Below are 24796 nucleotides of genomic sequence, written 5' to 3' on the forward strand. Positions count from 1 at the left end.
ATTGAGCTTAATAGGGGGTTTTGGAACGTAGCATTTCTGAAAGTCTGCAGCAACCAGACAATGAAGTAAGTACGTTAAAAAAAGAGGAGAGGAAAACAAATACATAAAAATCAGAAAGTAACAGAAAAAATGTTTTAGCTGCAAGCTCCCAGACAACTCCCAGAACAACAAAATCTCTCTCAAAATAATAATAAACTACAAGCCTTATATTAACCTCCAACTCTACCATATTTTGATTAATGGATTCAACTACTGCATAATTTGTAGTTCAAAATAATCCTTCCACTTGTCTTGTGCTGGGTCTTGATGAAGCCCCTCAGTTCATGTTCTGTCTGAAAGAAGCCACTATAGCAATGCAGTGTCTTTAAAAATGAATATTTCTTACAGGCCTGAAAAGCAAAGCCTTAAACCTACATGAATTCTCTCTGGCCAGCAGGAGGCGACTCCTCTGCCGCAAAAGCGAACTAGTTATATAAAGTCTACAGGCAAACTGGCTCCCTTATCTGTGACTTTTGTAAACACTTTCCTGATATGTTTATGTCTTCTATCATTAGTTTTATGTGATACTAAATGGAACATGGCCACAAATTTTAAAATTATGGTTCTCGTTGCTATCAACAAGCGGGACAAAGCATGGTAGTCACTGTGTGACTGACAAGTCCCTAGCCAATAAGCATGCACCGTCCCAAGGTTTCACAGATACATCTGCTTGGATACGATTTCCAAAAACTAAGAATGAGATGGGAAAACCTGCTGCTTAAGACTCAGTAGCAGTTAAATAAGCAATAGTGGATGCTAATGACTAAAATAAGAAAAGGCATAACAGGTCCCTTCCTATTATGCTCAGGAATTTAAACTACCAGTAAGTATCAGGGAATCCACCTTCCCCTAATAAAACTAACTAGATTAGTTCAGCACCATTTATAAAATTACTTGAAATGAATTCATTACAATTTAACAGCCTTTACTTCCCTTTGATAAGCAACAACTATTTGAATTCTTTTCAAATACCATTTACTTATTATTAGATGCACAAACTTTAAGAAACGGACAGCTCCAGGCCAAGTTAAACCCACAAAACATTTGTCTTGCACAGCACCAAGTCAGAGCTCAATCACAGCCGGCTGGCAACCACAAGGCAGCTGTGAGCTGCCGTCATGTCAGGGTTGGTGTGGAAACCTTTAGGGCTAAGCTGGAGTCATTTTTGTGGATGAGTGGAGTCACGCATCCATGATTTCAAACGCTCAGATGGAGCAATGGCCTGTTTGGTATGACGGGGGGAAAGGGAAGTCGGCCTAATTGCTGACAGAAGGAGAGTGAAGCCTCTGAAAAGCAATAAATATCTTGTGGAAAAAAGAGCTGAAGCTGGTTTCTGTTTTTCCTTCTTTTTCTTTTTTTTAAGTTATGCAATTACAGACCAGGGAACAGGATATTTACAAGTCAGCTGGTTAAATGACTCATCTCAACCAGAATCATGGAGTGAAGAGGAATGTACATTTTTCAACTCTGTGTGTTTAAAGCAGACCCATTCTTCTCATTCCTAACTGCAAATTCTTATTCTTGAACTCTGTTAGAGAAGCTTTGCATGACTTATGGCTCAAAATAATCCTTGTTTATATAATGGTGGGTTTTGCTCCAGCTCTGACTATCTGAAAAATCCTGTGTGTAACATATGTTTGGGCACGTACAACCCATCTAAAAAAATTTGTATAGCATCATTCAGAGGCAACAGCACTCCCCTATGGCATCATACCTGTGAAGGTGCGCTGCAGGAGAGGCCCCCGCTGATCTCTCCGATTCGAGCTGCTGCCGTAGGGTTGCTGGAGCTGATGAGGACCGGACCGCTAATCTCCATGGAGTGGCGCTGGGGGGGAGGTGCTAGCATGGGTTTGTGCGACATGGTGAGCGAGGTGAAAGAATGTCGTTTCTTGCTGTTCTTCTTCTCCCCTGCCCGGTGTGCACCATTTGTCTGAGGCCCTGAGGAGGCCCCTTCCCCGGAGTCTCCACTGGAGTCGGACGGCTTGTCCAACTCTATAAGCTGCCGAGCTGCCGAATTGAACTACAAGAGAGGAAGAGAGCCAGCAGGGTTATGAAGAGAGGAGTTGGAAGTAAGTAAAATGAAGGACTGATGGGGGAAGAAGCATTAAAATGATCACGAAAACTGTCACTCTCTATAATTAATCTTATTGTCATGGGAAGTCTCTCTTAATGTATTGAGCGGAGAGGGTGAGGAAAAGAACGTGCCCAAGTTGGACATCACATTTTCAGTCCTCTGTCTCACATTTGTCTAACTTACATATGTCTACACAATTCAATTTAACTCAAATTATTCACCCATAAACACAAGAAGTGAATTTTATACCAAAATAGAGATTCTGTATCAGCCTCCAAGAGCTTTGGAAACATGAATAAGCTCCAACATCAGCACTGTCACCTTTACAGACACAAATGAGGTTGTTGCTTGTCAAGCTTATAATTAACTAAGACAAAAAAACTTTTATGCACTTGAAATTATTTACAAACTTCCTAAAAACACATTTTTACATATTTGCTTTCATGCAATATTTTGTAGTCCTATTGTCTCACCTGCATCATTTATGAATAGCTGTTCAGCTTTGTGTTAAAAATGCTTTTACATTGTTATTAGTATTATAATGAATTTAGGATTCTTTTATTGGTTTTTAAATCTTTAAATGGTCTGGCACCTGCTGAAGCCCTATGTCCCCACTCGTTCACTCCGGTCAGCTGAGCAGCTGTTGCTCTCAGTCCCCAAATCACGGCTGAAACTGAGAGGAGACCGAGCGTTCTCGATCGTGGCTCCTAAGCTTTGGAATAATCTTCCTCTTCACATTAGGCAATCGACATCAGTGCTGGTTTTCAAATCCAGATTGAAAACGCATTTTTATTCACTGGCTTTTGACCCAGTGGTTGACTGACTTGTATTTTACTGTTTTTGCTATGTTTATTATTTTATCGTATTTATTATTCTTATGGTATCTATTATGTTTCTATTGTTCAGCACTTTAGTCAGCCTTGTGTGTTTTTAAAGTGCTATATAAATAAACGATGATGATGATGATAATCTGTGTTGACTTTTTTCTCTGTCATGTTTTCCTCAGTTTTAACTTCTGTATGTTTTTGATCCTGATGTCTGCCCATCTGAATTTAGTATTCTGGTTTTGCTTTTTTGTAAAAGGACTTTGTGAAGATGCCATATAAATAAAATTAAGATAACTATTATTTTTTCTATATAAAACCAAAACAAGTTCTTAGTTAAAGCCTCGGTCACAAAGGCCTAGAGACCAGTTGGCAACTCCATGGCAACCTTTGATCGCTAGTTTAAAAAAAAAAAAAAAAGTGGATCCCCTGACCAGTTAGTGAGTAGCTGTTTGGGGCTGCTTCCTGTCATGGGATGAAAGCTTGTGCCAACACATTTTAAAGGGTGCAATTTTTACTTTGAAGAAGACAGTTCTCTGGTTCTGGTTTAAATTGCACTTTTAGTTTTACTATCAGTCAGGGAGTAGTTAGCCAGTATTTGCAGACAAATCGGTATATTCCATACAAACTATGACCGACCACAGCAATCAAAGTGATCAGCAATCAAAGAAATCACAAGGACTTTGGGGCAGTACCTTCTTTGTGACCGATTTTACTCAGTGACAGAAATCACCCCCCACAAACCTCTCGCCAACCAGTAGGTAAACAATAAGCATTTTTCCCCCAGTGGCTGGGGGTTACAGGGCAGGGGTCACTGAATGTCTTCCTGGCATGTGTGTCTGTGGTTTAACCAAACTAAAAATAATAAAAAGCAATAATTTTGACAATTTTTCCCTTACAAAACACACTAAAGTACACTACAATATGAAGACAGCCTCTTTACCTTTAGTCAAATTTGTCAACACAATTAGCATTAGGTTTGTGCACACATTTTTTTTTGACTAATATGACTAAGGATGACTTTTAATACATTAAAATAAACTGAACTGAACAAACAAATACTAAATTATAATATTTCTGCTGTTCATGCTACATCTTCTGTGCAGGGGGCTTTAGTCTGAAAGAGTTGATGGTTCAAAGCCAGCTATGAAACCACAGGCTTTTTAACCCTTTCAGGCACCATAATGTATGACTGACAGTGAGGTATAAATCAAAGAAGCAACACTAAAAAGGGTTCAGTTAATCACAGGGTGTGCTTACTTGCTGTCACAGGTTGCCCCAAGCAGCTCTGTCTACTTAGGACATAAAAGCTATGCATTACACTCAGATCCTGTGCAGGTTCATCACTGACATGTCAGCACATTAACACATATACATGCAGGATTAAGAGCAAAGCACCAGGTGAGAGCCCTTCATCTCATTAAATTATAAGGCCAACTTTATAGATTAATTCATATGCACAACTGAAGACGCAAAAAAAAGCCCCTGAGGCGATGAAAAAAAAAACTATGACCTAGATATTCACTGGTTATGCAGAGACAAAGAACATTTTAGGTCGCTGTACATTTGCTATGATTCTGCCACTGTTTATGAAACCAGAAAAACGACTGCCTAGCATCGAGGGGAGAAGACAACAAAATGTTCTATTCTGCAGTTTCAGTTGTTAAGATACAAAATGATTTATAGCCTTGGAAACACTGCATTCTGCTTCTGCAAAACCCCCACTCAGTGTAGAAAAATACGAGTATAAAAGGACAGAAAACACACAACAGCAATAAAAAATAAAAAAAAAGCCAAAACAAAAACAAAAAAACAACTGTCACAGCTTTGAAAAACTTGCACAGACTAACCTCAAGATTCTTCCGCAATCTAATTGATGGACACCATGTCTCCACCAAATGCATTTAAATCTATAATGTTTCTATAATAATTTATATAGATTATTTTGGTGAGTTGCCCAGTTTTGGAGATATACTGACTACAGAGGTGCATGCTTTCTAATTAAACCACAAAACGTGACTTGAGGCGGTCAAATTTCAAAAAACAAAAAATGTCAGCAGCTGTAGACATCATCATCCAATTATCCAAAAATGTGAACAGTTTCATTTAGGAAACTTTTGTTTTTCGCTTCCTATGGTTTACATCTGCTATCAAAAGAAGGTTGAAGAGGGCTAACATACCAGCTCAGCCCAGTAGGTATAACTAATCCAAAATGTACCAATGAAACATCTTGAACACTTAACACAACCACCAGCCTGAACATCTGACACAAAGCAGGATGGATCCACGATTTCCATTTCGTATTATATATTTGGGAAACTGATCATTCTCTGCAAACTCTACAGAACCCAGTGTGTGGAAATCCCAGCTGCACATAATAAAGTGGTCAATGAGTGCATATTTAAGAGGAGGCAGACATTTGCAGAGCGAGTCGCACCTATTTGATCTTCACGTGAACGGTTTCTTCAAGTGAAAATGAAATGATCTTTCAAGGGCAAAGATTTGCTTAATTCAGTCTAAATTATTCCTAAAGCTTTTACACGAGACTGTCAGTGAGACCGCGACTGTCTAAATCTTCAAAGACGTTTTTAATGGTTCAATGAAACATAAGCATTTCAAAAGGATGCGGAGTATCATACATATTTTGTGAGATATATAAGGAAGGTGTTCAAAGGAACTGATCTTAGTGAGACACCTGCTCCTGGAGCGATTGGTGACACTGAAGAGTCCCGTTAGTCGTCTTACCTCAACATACGAGATGGGGAAAATTCCAATTTTATCTCCCAGCATTCCCTCGGCCCAGTTTTCATCTACTCTGCGGATCACAGTCAGGATATCGTCCTGAAATTCCAGACAGACAGGAAAACACTCATTAAGGATACTGCTAACTAAGAGAGTTGCTCATCCTTGAGGAACAAACACTGAACAGAAATAATGAGGTGGGTGCAAAGTTTTATTAAACGGTACATGCCCACGAGTAAAAACACAGGGGTCATTGTGTTTGGAAAAATACTTAGTAAGCTTGTTTAGGTTTTTGCTCATGTGGCACAAACTGATGAAAGAATAAACAGCAGACCATGACCCAACAGCTGGACAGACATAACTGCTTAATTATTGTAGTTAAGACGTTCCTAATTACAGCTGTTCATCAAGAAGTCTGGCTGAAAATCTAAACCATTTCTCTGGGCGTCAACAACCCTGACATTCCAACATACACACAAAACCTGAGTAAATGAAAGCTTAGAAGAAAGAGTGTCACTGTAATGAGAGGTATTTTTGTTTTACTACACTGACCATGTGGCAGAAGTGTGGGTTTGCAGTGCTGCTGCGCCTCACCTTTGAGAAGGGCAGACAGTCCTTGTCGGCCTCTTTATCTTTGAGCTCAAAGTCATAGAGAGCTTTGCACTGAGGTGGCGGCTGTGGCAGCGGCTTAATAACTTGGACAAAGTTGGTGGGGAAAAAGCCGTGGACTCCACCCATCTCACCGTGGTACCAGTTCTCATCCACTTGTCGACGCAGGATGATAATGTCACCCTTGCTGAATTTGAGGTCTCCTTGTTCCTTGCCATCGTAGTTGTAGAGCGCCTTGGCACACGGGAGCTGGGGTACGCCCTGAAAACCGAGGGGGAGAGAAAAGATTGAAAAACTTAGTTGTGGACAGCTGCATATAAAGCTCAATCATTTTGTCCCTGAAACGTGTAGGAGAAACTATAACACACTTATATGATGCAAAGACGCAGAGTGACAGGGTTTTCATGAGTCAATACCAATATGAAAGCAAACAGCCAACAAACACAAGTCAGTGTACTGATGACAATGGCCAATTTCTCAGGACTTCCACAGCAGCCAGCAGATATCTAGAGAAGTCATTACTTATTAATGCAAAAAATAAATAATAAAAAACATGATAAAAAAGCTAAATGACATGTATATATGATGAATAACGTGGCAGAAGGACTATCCACAGTTTAAATTTATAATGGCTTGTGTGAATTTTTAACTGACTCTTAAGTAGATGCTAGAAGCATCTTGCATTTATGAGACAGAATACTTTAAATCTTGTTTTCTTACCAAAAATGTGCACGACAGCAACCACAATAGTTATAAAACATAACATTTTAAATGATTATAATTCGAAACAGCTTTTTTAATTGTCCTGGTGTGAAAACTGAGAGAAGTCATGTAAATAAAATGCCTGTCCAATCCTGTCAAGTCTGACTTGAAATCAGACGGGTTGTTTAGTCTCTTCTGCCCAGTGCTGGAGCCAGTGGGACTACTACTTATCTTTAGGACTACTTATCTTTTTCAGCTGTTTAAGCAGGAAATGGATAGATGGATGGATGTTATTGTACAATATAGTGAAATTCCATATATGCTCCAAAACATTTCCTGTTGTGTAGTTTTAACATTTCTTTAGTTGGAACAACAAAAAACGGTAAAGAAAAATTAATCAAGTCTGACATTTTAAATGGAAATTGGACAGAATCCACACCAGGACCGTAGCAGTGGCGGACATGTAGCTCACAAGCATGCATTCAGCCCCTACATGAATGTATTCAGGGCTGTAACAAGTTCAAAATAAGGTTGAAGATTGAATTTTGACAAACCTACTCTCCTAAAGGACCATTAATCTGCATGCAATCAAAGCCTGATCAAACAGAACTTGTGGACTACGCATATATTCACCCGTTTATCGAGATTAGGAAAAGCAACAAGTGCTTTTCACACTTATAGTGTGGCCGCGGCTGGTTGTGAGGGGAGAGCGTCTTCAGAAGGCTCAGGGCCCTGCTCGCTTTATCTTGCAGAGGAACTTTTTTTTTTTTAATCTCAGCCTGCTAGACCAGAGTCCTGAAAGGCTCATTCAGGCAATGACAATCCAAGTAAAGAGGGACAGCAAGTAAGGGGGAGAAGCAGCATAGAGGATAGAGAAGCATCAATGTTCTCTATTCAGGATGGGTGTCCATGAGGAAGGCTTCAGTCCAGACAACCCCCACCATTTATCATGCTGCTCCCTTTGGAGTGATCAGAATCACAAATGCTATGTAACAGACTGGAAAAAACTGATAGTGTAAAATACACAGAGTAGAGCCTGCAATGAAGACTCAAGTAGATCCAAGAGAGTGAGGGGTTAAAAAAGCAGAGTTTGGAGCTCTGCAGTCTTGTTAAAAACTAATGAACTGTTTAAAGCCTCAGTGGAGAGTAAAAGTACAGAGTGAACCATGATGGTGAGCCAGGGTGACATTGCCCTGCTGCAGAGAATCACCCAGCCTGAAGCACAGAGCCAATCGCTCTCCGACTCTGCTGGTCTAGCCTGTGGGAGACAGAGAAAGGGGAGGAGCGGTGCTGCAGCCCCCTGCACACTGCACTGGAACTGGGCCTCCTTTCAGGGGGAAACAGGGCTTTTGAGCCCACCCAGGCCTGGCAGGGAGTTTCGTGATGAAAATGCAAATGAAAGTGCAAACTCTGACATTTTTGTTTTAAATGACAGAACAGGTTCAAGCCATACAAAAACAAGTGGATATAATTACATTGTAAATATAAAATGCTTGTCCCCCTCAAACTGGGACAATTGTAACCACTTGTTTGTACACTGAGGCCAGGACTCAATAAAAACCCTTCAGCAGTAGCGCAGTGTCCAAAATCAGCACTCTTATGCAATCGCTTCTGTCCACAGTAAAAGTCATTCAACATGCTAATAAAGTACAAAAACTCTACTGGGAAGAGGCTCATTGAAAGCCATGTAAATTTCAGATTTTCCAAATAATTCCATCAATCTGGACCATTTTTTTAAAAAATGCATAGATAAATTAATAATATGGTCAACGGACCTTAGCAATGGATGCTTTGTCAGCTTTCTTTTTTTTTGATGGAGCTTTTCACTGAATATAACAATAAACTTCATTCATTTGTCCACTAGAGCTGATCATGCCCACTCAGGATAACATTCGTGATTTGAGCAAACACAGAAGTAGCTCTCAGTTCTGAAGAGAGTTTTAAAAGCAACTTAAAGAAGATTTAAAGAAGACAAGGCCGAGAGGAAGACAAACGCAGGAGAGGCGTGCAGTCAACTTTCAAAATAAAGGACCTGATGCAGACGAAACGCAGTACTTCTGAAGCAATCCTGGCATGATTTTAAAGCAGAAAACAAACCCGCGACACACATCAGGGGTACTTCCTTTACCACCAATTTGTGATTTCAATCTCCCCCTCATGCCTGGTGAAAGGAGGCACTCTTATTCCAATTTCTACTTCCATATTTGTATTTTTTTTTTATTCTACTAGAGTAGCGTTAAATGATTTCAAGTATAGAAAAATGTTCATTTATTTTATAATACACCCACTTAGTTCATCATCTCCCAGAAACAAGCTGTTGGAAGCTAGATGCAAGAGTGTGCATAAGACTGTCTTAAACTGGGGGTGGGGACTAATATCCGGTGTGAATCCATGGAGACAGTGCTGTTGTTTCTGCAGGAGACTTTCATAAAGAAGCACCATCAACCCTGACCAAACATCACCCTGGAGAGCACAAGAAGCTTCTAACAGGAACATATGGCGAGCTAAAGAGCGTCAACCACATGAATGCTATAAAAAAAAAAGTCTCTCTCACACACACACACACACATTACATAAACACACAAGTGCACACAAATCGTTCTCATCTTTATTGCTTTTAACCCCTCCCTGGGGGCAGGATGGGAAGTGTACATCTCTGGATGAATGTTGCTGTGGAAAAAGCGCTGTCCTGATTTCAAGCTCAACTGCCAGACAGCCAAGAGAACAGCCATCTACAACACAGGATTTATTTTGGTCAAATCAAGTCGTCTTTTTTTCATTACAAGCCTTCAATTGTTCAACATCTGCAGTGAAAGTTTATAGAAGTGATTATACAGCAACAGCAGCCACTGTCGTGTTGCTGTAACACAAGGTCGCTACTCTAAGAATACGCAGATGGCTAATGACTTTTAGCCTCTTTAAACATTTATAATCCATGATTACCAACAGCAGCAAAATCCCCCAAAAAGCTAAAGAGATAGTTTGCAGGCCACAAGACATTTGAGGGACATTAATTTTTCAACACCAAAAGCACTAAGAGTGTTACTTAGAGACAATTTAATACCACCCAGCTGCTAAATTTCAGCTAAAATAGTAGATAAGTGGTGTGGTGAAAGAAATATTTAGGTTTGCAGACACCGTATAAATAATTACAGTATGAGCACTGAGAAAGCACAAGTTACACCACGCAGCTGTTTCATAACCCCATTAGACCGCATTAGGTTGTTAATACTTGTAGTAGTTGTTATTGCTACCCCAAAACAAAACTTAAATAATAATTTCTGGTGAACAAAGCACCACTGCAGATTATAAATAATTAAAAAGAAAATGTAAAGGCCTGCATTACAGAGGACATCTCTTGGAACTGAGGCTACAAGCTCACAGGCTAGCTTTCAATGTCAATCCCACAGTAAAGCCTACTCTATTATCGTTTTTGAGTCTAGTGGGATCATAATTTACAAAATAACATTATGTTAAATTCAATATGACTTGAAATTGCCAAATGAAACCATACATTTTTGTAACTATATTTTTTTAAACAACCAGGAGTGCTCGCCACCTGCTGGTCAGTATAAGAAATAAAGGCTTGAGGTTTCACTTTTCAAACCCAGAATCTGTCCTCTTGTGCTACTGAATTTTAGGCATTTTATGGGTATTTTTACAATGACTGACTAACTAGAGTCACAGTTTGCACCAGTCCACTGCGGTTTTATGAATTCATATTTTCTTCCATTACACTTTTTTTTTTTTTATCTGAACTGGAAGGCATGCAAACAGGCACAGGCAACTAGCTAAATCAACTGATGTGGGAACTGCTCCAAGAAAAAAAAAGTCAAAGGAAAAGAGCAAAGGAAAAAGGGTGTCCCAGTGAAAAGAAACTCAACTTGAATCCTCAGGATCCAGGTAACAGCAACATTACTAACGTGAAACAAGACTCAACTGAACTGGAAGGTAAAATTCGCTGCTCGATTTGTAAAATATATGGTGCCGAGGTGACAGATATATGGAGAGCAGCAATGGAGATACGGGGGTAAGATGCTAATGCAGCTCAATGAGATTAACATTAAGCAGGGAAACGGATAAGAAATTGTCATAGTTAAAAGTAATTGCCAAAAGAACAATCAGACACAAAAGTAGGACTTGTGGTTCCTCCCCAGTTTTCAAACATGAATGTTATAGTGTGATGTATAAACAGTAACAAGTGGGGAAAAATTGCACTAGAAGCTGTGAACACTAACCTGTGTTTATACACTGGAAAGCGGTACAGACAGATCAGAGAACGCGAGAGAGCCAAGCCCAAATGTGCAGAGCATCAGCTGGTGTGAGCAATAACTCTTGTATTGCAGATAATGCAATTAGACCTGTGCACTAAAGGGATTTAGCTGTTATAGTGTTCCCTTCCACAACACTGGATTATAACTGAATTACTCGAGTTTTACTCTACAGCACAGCAACACGTCAACAACCAGCGAGTAGGCAGGCATAAAATGTATGCAATGTCATGGAGGAAAGACTAGGTCGTATGGGGATAATTGTACTAACAGCTTGCCTTTACACATGTCATGTTTGCAAGAGACGTTTTAAAGAAAATATAGCAGACCTTTCTGTGAGACTGTTGCACATGGTTCCAGCACACTGTTAAACTGTTATGACGAAAAGGTTCATGCAATCAACCACCTCTCCAAAATAAAAATAAACTCTGAACATGATCGAACGTACTGCAGGGTTTTTCCTGGCTCAGAATCGCTGTTTGGAGGGTGTCTACCCACAGCTGTGAGAATAATTGTCCACATACACTACAGGCAGTGAGTTCAGCATTTCCCACAGAATTAGGACTGTGTTCGAGGAGGTAACGGGGGGCACAGGGCACTCATGCATTAGCACGTGTGAGCACTTGAGAAAGGTTTTACATCTGTGCTTTTCTAAAGCAGTTAATAAAGAATACACTTTGTGACAATAAATAATAGAGAACCAAATAACTGCCTCTTCACTGAGTTTTCTCTTTCCATGGAAAGACTCAGACTCCACCATCTTGAGCCGTAGACGGTGACGGCACTCTTTGTTCTACTCTTTAGCCTTGATGAGTGGCATATGAATGAACCAGTTCTCCACCTGCTGCAGGTTCTGGTTAGATTGGTCCACCAGCTTACAGTAGAGAGAGGAGGGACTATGAATGCCAGCTGCACTTCATTAGAGCTGAAGATCATCCAACCGCAGACAGACAGATGACGAGAAACACCTCAACAAGGACCTAGCCAGCCAGGTAGCAGGATTTAAAACAAGAGATGGGAAGCTAGATTGTTAGCAGTGCCAAGACTTTCAAAATAAGAGCAAGGGGTTTGCCTACCCAAGTAAGGTCTATATGTGGGAAACATGTACTTGACAAAAATAAACAAAACAGTTACTTTTGAACATTTCATAAACAATAATGTCTCTCATGCTTTAGTAAATGCAAAATGTAACAAAACTTATTGATAAATGATTAATATTAACCAAAAAAATCCTTTATTTTTTGTTAATACTGATTATTTTGTAAAAGAGTTTTGTTTTGGGTTTTTTTTTCAACACAAGCTACACTCGTTTATCGCGCATGTACGTATAAACAGAAACAGACAAAAATAGTTTGTACAATTAAAAAAAACTGTAAAAATAAGGACAAAACATGAATCAGACAAATACAACTTGTTACGGCACTATAGTTGTTCAGTTAATATCCTCCATCTAGGTTTGCTTATTACAGAAGTCTACATCATTCACCACTTTATCACTCTGTAATCATACCGAGAGTGACGTGACTGAAGTTCAAGCGAGTGGGAACTTCACCGATACACAGATGTTCTGACTTAGACTCACACAGTATGTGATATTTCACATAGCAGTCAATAATTCCCCAACTATAAATCAATCTTTGAATTGTGTGCTTGGGAGCCAGGGAACTACTGTTGTTAGAAGATTAATCGATTATGAGATCAGAACTAACTTTGTAACATTTGATTATATAATCAAATCCAGCATAATAAGTGAAGGCCTAATTACAAAAATAATTTTATTACATCACTGAAGTAGAACGAAGGATTTCCCCTTTGGTTTTCTTCTCGTAACTACATTTTGGGGTTTCCGGGAATTTCTTTTTGCAGGAAAAATTCTACACTGCGTAACAACTGCTTCTGTTGTACACAATCTGTGTGTACAGCTGCAACATCAGGGATACAGGTAACTTTTGCTCTGTCAGCAGTCCAAGGGTTATGTGTAACCACAGCAGACAGAAACCTTTACCCCCTATGTGCAAGTGCCAGACATTACTCCACTCCCATATGGGCACCTCCAGATTCTCAGCAGGAGGTGGAAGAATGAGCAGAGGGGTACTACTGCCAAAACTGTGTGTGTGTGAGGGGAGGGGTGTGGGGAGGAGTGTGGGGGTGTCTGTCCGTCTGGTTTGCCCAACAAATATTTCAAGGCCAAGACATGTCAAGCGTTCTACAAGAGCAGCACAGGCTCCATCTGCCAAACTGACCAGGTGGTCATAGGACATTTGTTGTTCATCACCAAGTTGCTGTTAAGTGAAGATCTTGCCACCAACGCTGCAGCACAAGCACTGACACATGATGGGAGTGAAAAATTCTCAGGCCATCTTGTTTCCATTAGTTTAAATTGATTCCTAAAGGTCTTTTTAATGACCATTGCAGAGTGGGCTTTTATCACCGCTTCCGCATAATGTCTAAAAGGCTAAGAGTTTCTTGGCATGAAATGCAGAAACAAAAAAAGAGGGGCATACAAAGGGCAGTGATGTCAAGCTTATGAAAGCCAGGAACGAGAGATGTTAAAGAGCCAAGATGTTAAACAAAATGTGCCAACCACACGAGTGAGCAATCTGATCCAGAAAATCTGAAGCTGTTAGTGTTATAAACTTTTTGTCCTAAGATTTATTTTACTGCACATTTCCTTTCAGTGTTTCCATGGACTGTGCGTTTTAAAGGTTTCTTCCAAATATTAAATGCTTATTGGTGGCACCAGTGGGTCTGTTTTCATCCTAAAAAAAAAAATCTTGCATTTACAGCTCTTCTGAAATTGCCAAGATCAGCTGACTGCTATCAAAGTAACTTACACTTACACTACAGATTAAGTTAATGGCACACACATTGCTTTTCACACTCCAAGCTAGAAAAAGTACCCGACTTTAGTAACCTGTAGAGCCTCCCTGAGCAAAGAGCTCCATTAGATGTGTCCTGTAGCTTCTTATGGTTAACAGCGATCATTCCTCAGACGCAGTTGTTTCAGTTTAATATTTCTGATATCCTGATGAACAGCTCTCTTTACGTCATGTGGCATAATTATTTTAATCCAGGTCAGGACTCTGACCTGGCCATTCAAAAATATTAATTTCTTCTTTTTCAACAACTAGTCGCTGATTTACTCAGGTGCTTTGAGTCCATGTCTTGTTATGTGCTCTTTCAACCACTCCTAATCTTCCAATCACAGACAGCTGTCCTGACATTATCCTGTCAAATGTGTTACATAAATTCAATTTAATTGTTCTCTTGGTAACAAAAAGACAATCATGCACCGATGTAAGAAAGCCACTCAAAATCTTGATGCTCCCTCTACCTGGTGTGAGAAGGGAACATTGTCACAGAGGAGTTGTTAAATAACCTGGTAATCTTCTACAAACATGAAATGTACTCCAATGTTTTATACTCAATGTTCAATACTTTCTTCGTGGTATCCTTACATTAATACTACTTCCATTCAAATCTTTCTTATACTAGACACAAGTTGCAGAGACTCCTGCAGGTGTCTTGCTGTTATTCATGAGTTCTTTTTCAATTCTTGCAAGATGGCACATTTTGTTCTATGTGAGATCTTTTTAGGACGCCCACTATAAATGAGAGTCCTGAAATTCTTCCATCTGTAGTCAATTTGTCTCCTTGTGTATGGATGAATTGATGCGTATCCATGCTCAGCTTTCTGCGTCTCTAAAACACTTCATTTAAGCTCCATTGAAGGTTGTCATTTAGGCATGGTTCACACCAAGCACTTGCTTTCAAGCTTTATTGAAGTTATTTGTCCGTAACTTCAATTTGTATGTCTTTATTTATAGAGAGGGACATGTCTACAAACCTAAATCTGCACTGATGCACAATGACACACCTATCAGAACCATTGCGACACCGATTGCCACATCTGGTGTATATATGAGCCTGACCGATTCACATTTTTCTCTAACAACTATAACTGCTATACCCGACATGATGCAAATGATTTTTCAGATAATACAACACTGACAATTTAAGTTTATTCCATCTTCTGACATTTTTTTTACATGTCTAATCACAAAGAGTGTATCAAGTTTGCCACAGGCCCCATCTTATCTTAATGACCTTGTAGTACCATATCACCCTATTAGAGCACTTCGCTCTCACACTGCAGGCCTACTTGTTGTTCCTAGAGTATTTAAAAGTAGAATGGGAGGCAGAGCCTTCAGTTTTCAGGCCCTCTTCTGTGGAACCAGCTTCCAGTTTGGATTCGGGAGACAGACACTATCTCTACTTTTAAGATTAGGCTTAAAACTTCCCTTTTTGCTAAAGCGTATAGTTAGGGCTGGACCAGGTGGCCCTGAATCCTCCCTTAGTTATGCTGCAATAGATGTAGGCTGCATTGAGTTTTTCCTTTCCAGTCACCTTTCTCACTCACAATGTGTTAATAGACCTCTCTGCATTGAATCGTACCTGCTATTAATCTCTGTCTTTCTTCCACAGCATGTCTTTATCCTGTCTTCCTTCTCTCACCCCAACCGATCGCAGTAATTGGCCACGCCCCTCCCTGAGCCTGGGTCTGCCAGAGGTGTCTTCCTGTTAAAAGGGAGTTTTTCCTTCCCACTGTCGCCAAAGTGCTTGCTCATAGGGGTCAAATGATTGTTGGGTTTTTCTCTGTATCTATTATTGTACGATCTACTGTACAATATAAAAAAAAAAATATTGGAACCTGAGAGGTTAGATGACTACACCGAAGCTACCCGTCGAGATACATCCACTAATTATGATAGTCTAAATTTCTGTGTGTCTCCTCGTAAATCGTTTCTTAAATTTAAAACAGAAACACAGGCTTATGAATAGCATGCCATTACCCTCCAGCAGTGCTAGGTCTTTAGCTTTACTTATGGGAATAGTCCCAATCTGTCCCAAATTAGTTTCTTTTCTTTTTTTTTATATAATACTCAATTACATAATATTGAAATGTAGAAAATTCACTTGGCAGGTCAACCTCTAAAATAAAATGAAGACTGGGAAGTAACAAGCAGGACATGCCAAAGTTTTACTTTCTGACATTAGAATAATGGCGTCACACAGGGACCTTGAGATGAGTTCTTGTCACACCAGAGCCTCATGACAGAGCTTACTCATCTGGAGTTGTTGTCTCACTCTCACTCTGAGACAAAAGGAAAACTTCCATTCTCGAGTTTCTATGGAAACGCCACACAGGAGGACTTTTTTTTAAAGCTATTTATGGGTCTCTTGACAGTGCAGTGAATCTTATGAAAGAGAGTCATTCAAACTCCAGACAGTATCCTACTCTGGGAGAGAGCGAAGATGGGGGCCCAGCATAGTGGCAAAGTAATGGAAGTAACCACCTTAAAGAAATACTTTGAGAGTTTTGGGAAAATGCAGTTTGTTTTCTTGCCAAGGTTTAGATGAAAAGATCAATGTCACCCTCATGTCTTGGCTCATCGCACAAGACTACAGCCAATGGCCGGTTCTCATTGCTTTGCATAGAGACAGAACACAGGAAAAAAGCTCATCTAAGTAATAAGTCCTAGCTTTATAGTGGGTGTTTAAAAAAAAAGAAAAAAAACTTAGGCTGGAAACTTCAACTAGCCTAGAAAAATAGTCTGTTTCCTTCCCACCCCCTTTAAAGCTCATGTTTTTGAACTGCACCAAAGAGTCAATTTTTCACCTTATTTTTCAGAATAACTACAGTACTCAGCATTGCAGAAAGTGCGACACTCAACAAGATTATCACCCTTTGTGTGAGTAAAGTTTAGGTAGCTGCTCTGCAAACAGCTGTAATTTTGAAAAATTGTAACATTTGTGACTAAATGAGATAAACTGTGTGTACTAATTACACTGGATTAGCCAGAAACAATTGTTCATATCTGGCTAAAAACTGTGCCAGAATCAACATGCCGAAATCAGAATTCATAAAGTTCAAGTGGTGTTTAGCACTGGTGTGGCAGAAATCCTATATCTAAATGGCTGAATTTTGTATAGAAGGAAACAAGCAATAATCCATTCAAGCTTTCCAACAACTACAACAACTCACTGAGCTTGTTTGTTTCCCTCGCTACATACCAAATTGCTTCCCACACATTTGTCTACAGGCAAGAAAACACTCGGCAGTCTGGAGGCCAGATGGAGGCCTGGATCACATGTGAGAAGAACAGGAAGTTTTCAGAAGCCCTTGAAACTCTCCTCCTGTTCCTCCTCATGTTCTTCTCTGTTCCTAGGTCAGCAAAAGCGTCTGTGGGTTTTTCTGAAATTTATTTACAGACACAATGTCTTTCATCCCACTACATGCAAATTACTAAACACATCTATGGAGTAACCACTCGCTGGTGGGAATCTGGACACTAGAATATAATAATATTTTTTAGAGTTGAGGTACAAACTCCATAAGGATACCATGTGCAGCTCTAGGAACTATATCTCTGTATAAAGGTGGTGGTAATCACAGTGAGGTTGTAAAAACATTCAAAAAGATGTTTCTGGCCCAAGTACACTTTGTAAGCTACAGATTAGTCATCAGAGAGAAAGCATTTCTGAAGTAAAGGGGTACGGATTTATAGTACGGTATATACACACAATGCACATCTGCCACACATACGGTTTTCATGAAGCTCTTACGCATGTGGGTAAAAGTGCTGGCTTTAAACAAAACAACTTGCACATGAACTGGCATGTCTCTCTGTGCAGCCTTTTGCATATGGGCTGATTTCTCTACCTGGCTGGCCTCATATGAGGGGTAGAGCCTGGTTCTGGGTGGCCCTGGGATCACCCAGTCTGCTTGTCTGATTTGAAACTGAAAGATCAGAACTCTTTAAGTCTGTGCCAGTTCATACACTGTGCTTAACACTGGCTCTCACAGGAACCCACTCAAATTTCAGAGCAGACAGAGTGAGGAAGCAAAATGTAAGCTAAAAAGAAACAGAGCGAGATCAAAGACTGAAAAGAAAATGAGGCAAAGAGAGGAAGAAACGCTTGCCCTCCTGAACCTATAATATAGCTTTGTGGCACAGACACACTGCCATTTGGTCAGCAGGCTAATTTAGCAACGCAAAAACAACTGGGGCAAGAAATCACTGGGGCACACAACTGACGTGCCAAAAACAATAATCTGATAATGATTAGAACTGCTCAATGCAGCATTTTTCATGTTTTAAACACCTTTTAATTGCCAGCAGACTCCAACTTAAAAACTAAAGACTTTCTGAACCTCTGCTGCCTATAACAGTCTTGCCTCTGTTTGAAGAACTTGGGCTGGACTTTCTATGCACTCCTGTGTCCTCTGCTGCAGCTATTTTCAGGTCCCAGCCTGAACAGTGAGCAATACTAACTAACATTAACTCTAAAATTGAGTCCACTAATCATAAACATCAAAAAATAACCGTCTTTCTAAGTAAAGACAAGCATGTTTGTACACAACGCAAAGCCTGCAGACATTACAATACCAATATGAACAGAGTCATAGGTACTCCTGTAGGTATTCATCTGGCTTGTGGGATCAACTAAAACCCATAAATGTCATTCTTCTGGGGAATGTTTTTTAAAAATGTCTTTTTAAAATTACTTCCCCAGCCAAGTTTATAAACTAGAAATCATCAGATGATCCAGTGTAGCTAAAATACAGATTAAAGCTTGCAGGCAGAGCGTCACTTCCTCGCCCACTAACATTACCTCAAGTAATTTTTATAAATGTAAAGGGTATTTTTATGCCTTTACTGGATATTTGAGCAGTCAAGACAGACAGGAAAGTGGGGAGAAAGAGAGGAGGACAGCATGTCGCAAGGAGCTGCAGGTTGGACTCAAACCTGCTTCGCTGCACTCTGGCCATGTGGAATATGATCACCTGCTCGCCTACTGAGCTAAACTGGCACCCCAGCATGCCCGTTCTGACTCTACCAAATGCAAAAAATTTATAAAATAGAGAAAAAGGTTCTATTCAATATGAAACTAAACTAATAATCGAGCCCATAAAGTTGTAAGGAACGTGTTTACTGAGGTCAAAAAGGAAACTGAGGGACTTCTTTACTTCTATACACAGGAAAGATTTTTGTAACCACATATTTCACCCCCTGTTGGCCATTAAGAAAAATGCAGCTTTAAGACATTTCACTACTTAAACTATAAAGATAAGTCAATCTTCTATACCAACTATGGTCTCATGTAAGTCTACTTTGTATACCTGCGAGCCAGTATAATAACAACAGTATGTATGATGGTCTCCCAGTCACTGTAGTGTTTTGTTAGCATAAACAAACCAACTGCAGTTTGTTTCACGGCCGCAGGTGTTTTTAATTACAATGGTTTACTGGAAGTCGTGTATAGCTCTTTACAGTCTTGTAGACCAGATCAAGCTGTCTGTCAAACAGTAACTAAATTTATGCACGTTAGGAAAGTCCACGTAAGTTAATTACAGTATTACACAACCTCTGATTACACTGTAAAACTATTTAAACATTTTTGTACTGAAACGGATTACAAGTCGTCTCCTGTAGACGCAATGATAACATTTTCTGAGAAAGCAACTCATTAATCAGCACATTAACTAGATTAAAATGAATCAACTCAATCATTAGTGAGATTTTGAGCTCACAGGCTTCTTTTGTCACGTATAATAATAATTAATAACCTGGATTAGCACAGAGGAAGTCAACTTGTATCCAAGATACAACGGGATTAGTTCGCAAATGTCACAGTATCTGTGTATTGAGTACTAGTCAATATGAGCTGAATACTAAGCATTTCCTCACATTACTCTCCACTGTGTTGGTGAAAGCATGCAGTGTCTGTAGCCTTTTGTTCTCTCAGTCATTCAGGGTGAGCCACCTGCTCTGCTCTGCTTCAGCTGACTTTAATTTACTCAGGGTGTTGCAAGGCAAAGGGAAATTTGACAAGAAGCTGGGCGACTACCTTTTCTACTATAACCACTACTATCTTGTGTTCCAGTAATCTTTGTTTAATGTGTGCATGTTTCTCATATAACTGCTTATCTTTCAATTGCTCTGTTGTATGTCAGAGCAGTGGTCAACTGAAGAACATTTGCTTGCACTGGCTGATATTTGTACGCCTCTACAGTGGACAAACAAAGCCAGGATATTGACACAGTCCTGGAAAAAGGCCAAGGCACAAACACTGCATCTGTTCTCTGAGTCAAGGAGCAGCACAGCAGTGACCATTTTTTGCTTTCTTAGCAAAGTGTGTGAGTGTATTTGGCCAGTCCACCCTAATTCAGTGCAGATGTAACGTGCAACTGCTAGCCTTCCTTCATGTGTCTGCCATCCCAAACTAACCAAAGAGCAAATCTGGGAAAAACTGTATATAGCTCAGCGTCCTCACTAGCATAAGCTGAAAGTGTAGTCCTGTGTACTCTACAACCCAGTTTACCTGCATGAGAAACCCATTTCTGAATTTTAGATTTCTCCTCTTCTTCTTATCTGTGGACCATCCCTTAGCTCTTAATAAAGTTCAGTCTCTGCTTACTGGTTAGCCCTTCCTGTGTTTCCCTGCCAGGAAGTTGACCGGGAGCTGCTGTGGTGATCCTCAAGGTATTTCATACAGAATTTTATATCTCTGCTCTCCAGGGAGTCTCTCCTGGACTCCAACTCAACTAACAGTGACTACAGTTGCTTTATGCACTTCAAGATGATAGAGTTGGGGTTCATCCATGGAATAAAGAACTAACTATAGAGGCAGCAGATTTTGGCGCACCCATTTCATCCCCTACTGCAACAAATCAGTTCAAGTGTGTGGGAAACAGTATTGCTTGACAAGGTCATTGCACTCTTTATTTAATAAGCTTGTGTCAGTCCTGAAGCTGTAGACCTCTGCTTTAATAAAGTACAAACTTAGTTTTAGTGATCAGCCACAACATTAAAACCACAGACAGGTAAAGACTGTAACACCGATTACCTCATTACAATGAAAGTTTGCTTCTGGAAACTCTGAGTCCCAACATTTTAAAAGGCACTGCAGATGAAGCAGACCCCCTTCAAGCAATGGCACGCCCTTAAAGCAGCAGGACAAAAATGGTCACAATGGACTCAGTTTTCCAGCCCCAGATTCACTGCCAGGCACCACCAGACCCCGAACATGTATTGCATAGTGTATCGAAGCAGTTTTGACAGCACAAAGCAGAGCTGCATAATTGCAGGCAAGTGGCGATAAATACTTATCTTCATTTTAAATATATAATAAAATAAGCATTAACAAGAAATCTCTTTTATAAGCATGTTGCTGACATTTCCTGCCCACATTTGCCATTAAGGGCAGACACATGGGCAGAGCTCATTAGACATTTGACGAGATTCACATTTCAAAAATCCCAGGTTGCTTTGGTGAATCATCTCACAGCAAGACAGATGCTGGCTCTTCTGAAACTAATCAGGATGTCCAGATTCATAGCTAATTGGCCTCTCGACATCATCAGCGTGAATTTCAGAGCCTCTCAGAAAGGAGAACAGAAAATCAGACTGCTCGGCTCAAACTCGCACCAACATTTCAACATAACCGTCACATGTCTGTTTGTGTACTGCCTGCACACCTGTGTTTTTGTGGGTGTGTACCGTATAATGGGCCCTCATGGATCTAAATTCAGTCTGTGACTCATTAAAACAAACATTGCTCAGGTTGTGTCAGACCAGTCATAGAGTACTGTGTGTGTGTGTGTGTGTGTGTGTGTGTGTGTGTGTGTGTGTGTGTGTGTGTGTGTGGGGTTGGGCTCAATGTACATTTGTCTCCAATCAGAAGAGTTATGATGGGGTACAAGTTGAAAGCAATTCTCAAGTCAGTGCTTGTGGTGGGATGTGAGTGCAGAAAGCATATAATGGATGAGTCTTGGTCAGATCTCTCTTCTATTCAAGTCCCCTTCAATAATTAATCATGTGTTGTCAGCAAGTGAGACCTCACACATATGGAGTTACTGAAAACACAGCCATCCAGTAGCCTAGTTTTGAATATTATGACGAACTTTCTTGCAAAATAAGTCACATAAGACTCCTTTTTAATCATCTGAACCAGAAAAGAGACGCAAGAGCTCAAAGAATGTATTCAATAAACAAATGATTAACCACAATGAGTTTTTTTAACCATCATCTTTCCTGGTTTAAGTCACTGAAAGCTTTTTCTTTTTACATTACAGCAAAGATCTATAGAAGCTAGTCTTGTCAGGTGGTTAGTAATTCCACGACATGGTTATTTCATCTAACACGACCAAACTTCTAACGAATAAATATAGAGCCATAACTTAAATATTTTTAATTATATGACACATAAAAGTTACATTTATAGTCAAATAAGTAAAAATAAGGAAATGAGGATTGTAAGTAAACCCCCTCCACAGCTTTTACTACTACTAAACATGGGCACTGTTGCACAACAGTAACCTGGATTTCACTTTTTCTGATTTAAGGAAAGAGCATCAACTATTACATTAACTAATATATCTTATTAGCCTGCTGCTCCTAATAACCATTATATTAAATGCATTTTTTTCACAAAAAACAAAAGACAACATTTTCCTTAATTTGTATTAAACTGACATCTGTCCACTTTTGTGCATCACTTACGGTAAGCTAAATTATTCATTCCTGTATGTAAACAAGCTTAAAGAAGATTGAATTCACCCTGGCTGATGCATTTACACACTCACTACTTTCTCTTCATGCTGGAAATGTAAAAATAACCTCCCTCATTTTCTCAGTCTTCATCTTCTCTTCCCGTTTGCAGAGGTGCACACAAACAGTTATCTTTCGTTTGTGCCCAAACAAAGCCAGAGTTATGGAAAGTGGCAAGTGCTACATGAATTATGTGTAGCAAGAGACATAATAAGCAAAGAGCTTTAGTGGAACAATGAAATTGCCCAAATCCATCCTAAAAGGAGGTGGAACAATGATGCGGTGGTTAGCACTGTTGCTTGGGTTCCTTCAAATGCAGCTGCCGGATGGGGATGTGTGGAGTTTGTGCCTGTGCTTGTCAAGGATCTCTCTGGGTAGCCTGGCTTCCTCCTTAAGTGGTTAGGTTAGGTTCATTGCTGATTCTGAATTGGTTGTAGCTGTGAACATTAGTGCAAAATGCTGATAGACTGACCTCCTATGAGAGCTGGGATAGGCTCCAGTTCCCTCCCCCGTGAGTTGGATGAGCAGTTGGCAACACTGATAGACGGCCAGGTGTTCCTAGTCGAAACCCTGTTTTTCCCTACAATTTTACTATGATAAAATATGCCCGGTGAACTTCTACTGAAGTTCAGCTTCTACTGAAGTTCAACCACACCATGACTGGCTTGGATCTTTCTCAGTTTGGCTATAGACTGGCTCTTTGTGGAAAGGTAGGCAAACACTATTGTTCCACAAAACAGATTGATATTCTTGAAACGTTGTCTTTTATGATATGTGGTTCGGGCTGTTTGTCAAATCCAACAAATCTGAAAACACCACCTGAGCCACTTATCACATTTTCATAGATTTTATGACTATTCAATTAGCTGTCACTGAAAATGTGTTAGATGCAGATCGTTTGTTAAATTGAAAAGGCATTTTCATAAATCAAGATTTTATGCCCAGAGCTCTTAAAGTGATTAGCATGCAATTTGATTTTTCAAGACGTACACAATCCTGCAGTTCACTTTCCCTCAACATTTTAGTTTTACTTTGTGATCCAAATAACTTGTGACAAACTCAACTATAATCTTGTGCTTCGGGGAGTAGACTGTACTTTCCAAGCCTCTTCCGATTGCGATTACTGTTCACACTGCAAGTAAATGTGTTATGGCATCCAGTGGTGAAAAAGATGCGGCTGGACAGTTACATTTATCATTAACACTTCATCATCTGGATACCCAGTCCCTTCTCACTGCTGAGACGTCTCTCAGGGACAAATGCAGATTAACTGCACCGCTGGGCCTTGAAGAATAAACAGGAAACATTTCAGCACATACAAGAACACCAACATGGAAAATCAAGACCAGAAATCCTAAGCAGACATTTCAAATATTTGATGTACTTTTTCCCCCCACTTAGGAAATAAGCAAGGTGAGTCAGAGGCTTCTGCAGCTGCTTAAAAGGTGGGTTAAGAGCAAGCAATAGCCCCAGGGTCAGAGGTCAAACAACTGAAAATGAAACTGAGCGAATCATGATTCTGCCTGAGGGATGGGAACTGAACACTTAACATGCCAGCAGTCAAACGGTCCATGGATGACCAATCCTGGCCCACCAAACACAACACAGGGTGAGAGGTGAAACTGTTATGTTAAGGTCAGCCAGGTATTAGAGGTGCCTCGGGAATACTTTGTGGTTAGGGGGGACTCCTGTACGGTGGCCCCTAGAGACAAAGCATGTATAAACTCCAAAACACTTACAAATTCCAAATAGCACGTACAAACTCCTCAACACATACAAAATCCAAAACACATGCAAACTCCAAAACACGTACAAAATTCAAAACACGTACAAAATCCAAAACACATAGAAAAATCCAAAGCACGTACAAAATCCAAAACACGTACAAAATCCAAAACACATGCAAAATCCAAGACACGT

General features: G+C 39.9%; 1 protein-coding gene across 1 annotated transcript in view; it reads right to left on the reverse strand.

Moving 5' to 3' along the window:
- The window catches only part of sh3rf1 (SH3 domain containing ring finger 1), a 63831-nt gene that overhangs the window by 13719 nt on the left and 25316 nt on the right, over positions 1-24796 (reverse strand). Inside the window, exons 3-5 of the mRNA XM_005732336.1 lie at positions 6274-6549; positions 5683-5778; positions 1754-2059 (exon numbers count right to left, since the gene is read on the reverse strand). Coding sequence (XP_005732393.1) covers positions 1754-2059; positions 5683-5778; positions 6274-6549 — 678 coding nt within the window. The remainder of the gene's footprint in view (positions 1-1753; positions 2060-5682; positions 5779-6273; positions 6550-24796) is intronic.

The sequence above is a fragment of the Pundamilia nyererei genome, unplaced genomic scaffold (assembly GCF_000239375.1).
Source record: "Pundamilia nyererei isolate P.nyererei 1_Seehausen unplaced genomic scaffold, PunNye1.0 scaffold00046, whole genome shotgun sequence".
Taxonomy (NCBI): Eukaryota; Metazoa; Chordata; class Actinopteri; order Cichliformes; family Cichlidae; genus Pundamilia; species Pundamilia nyererei.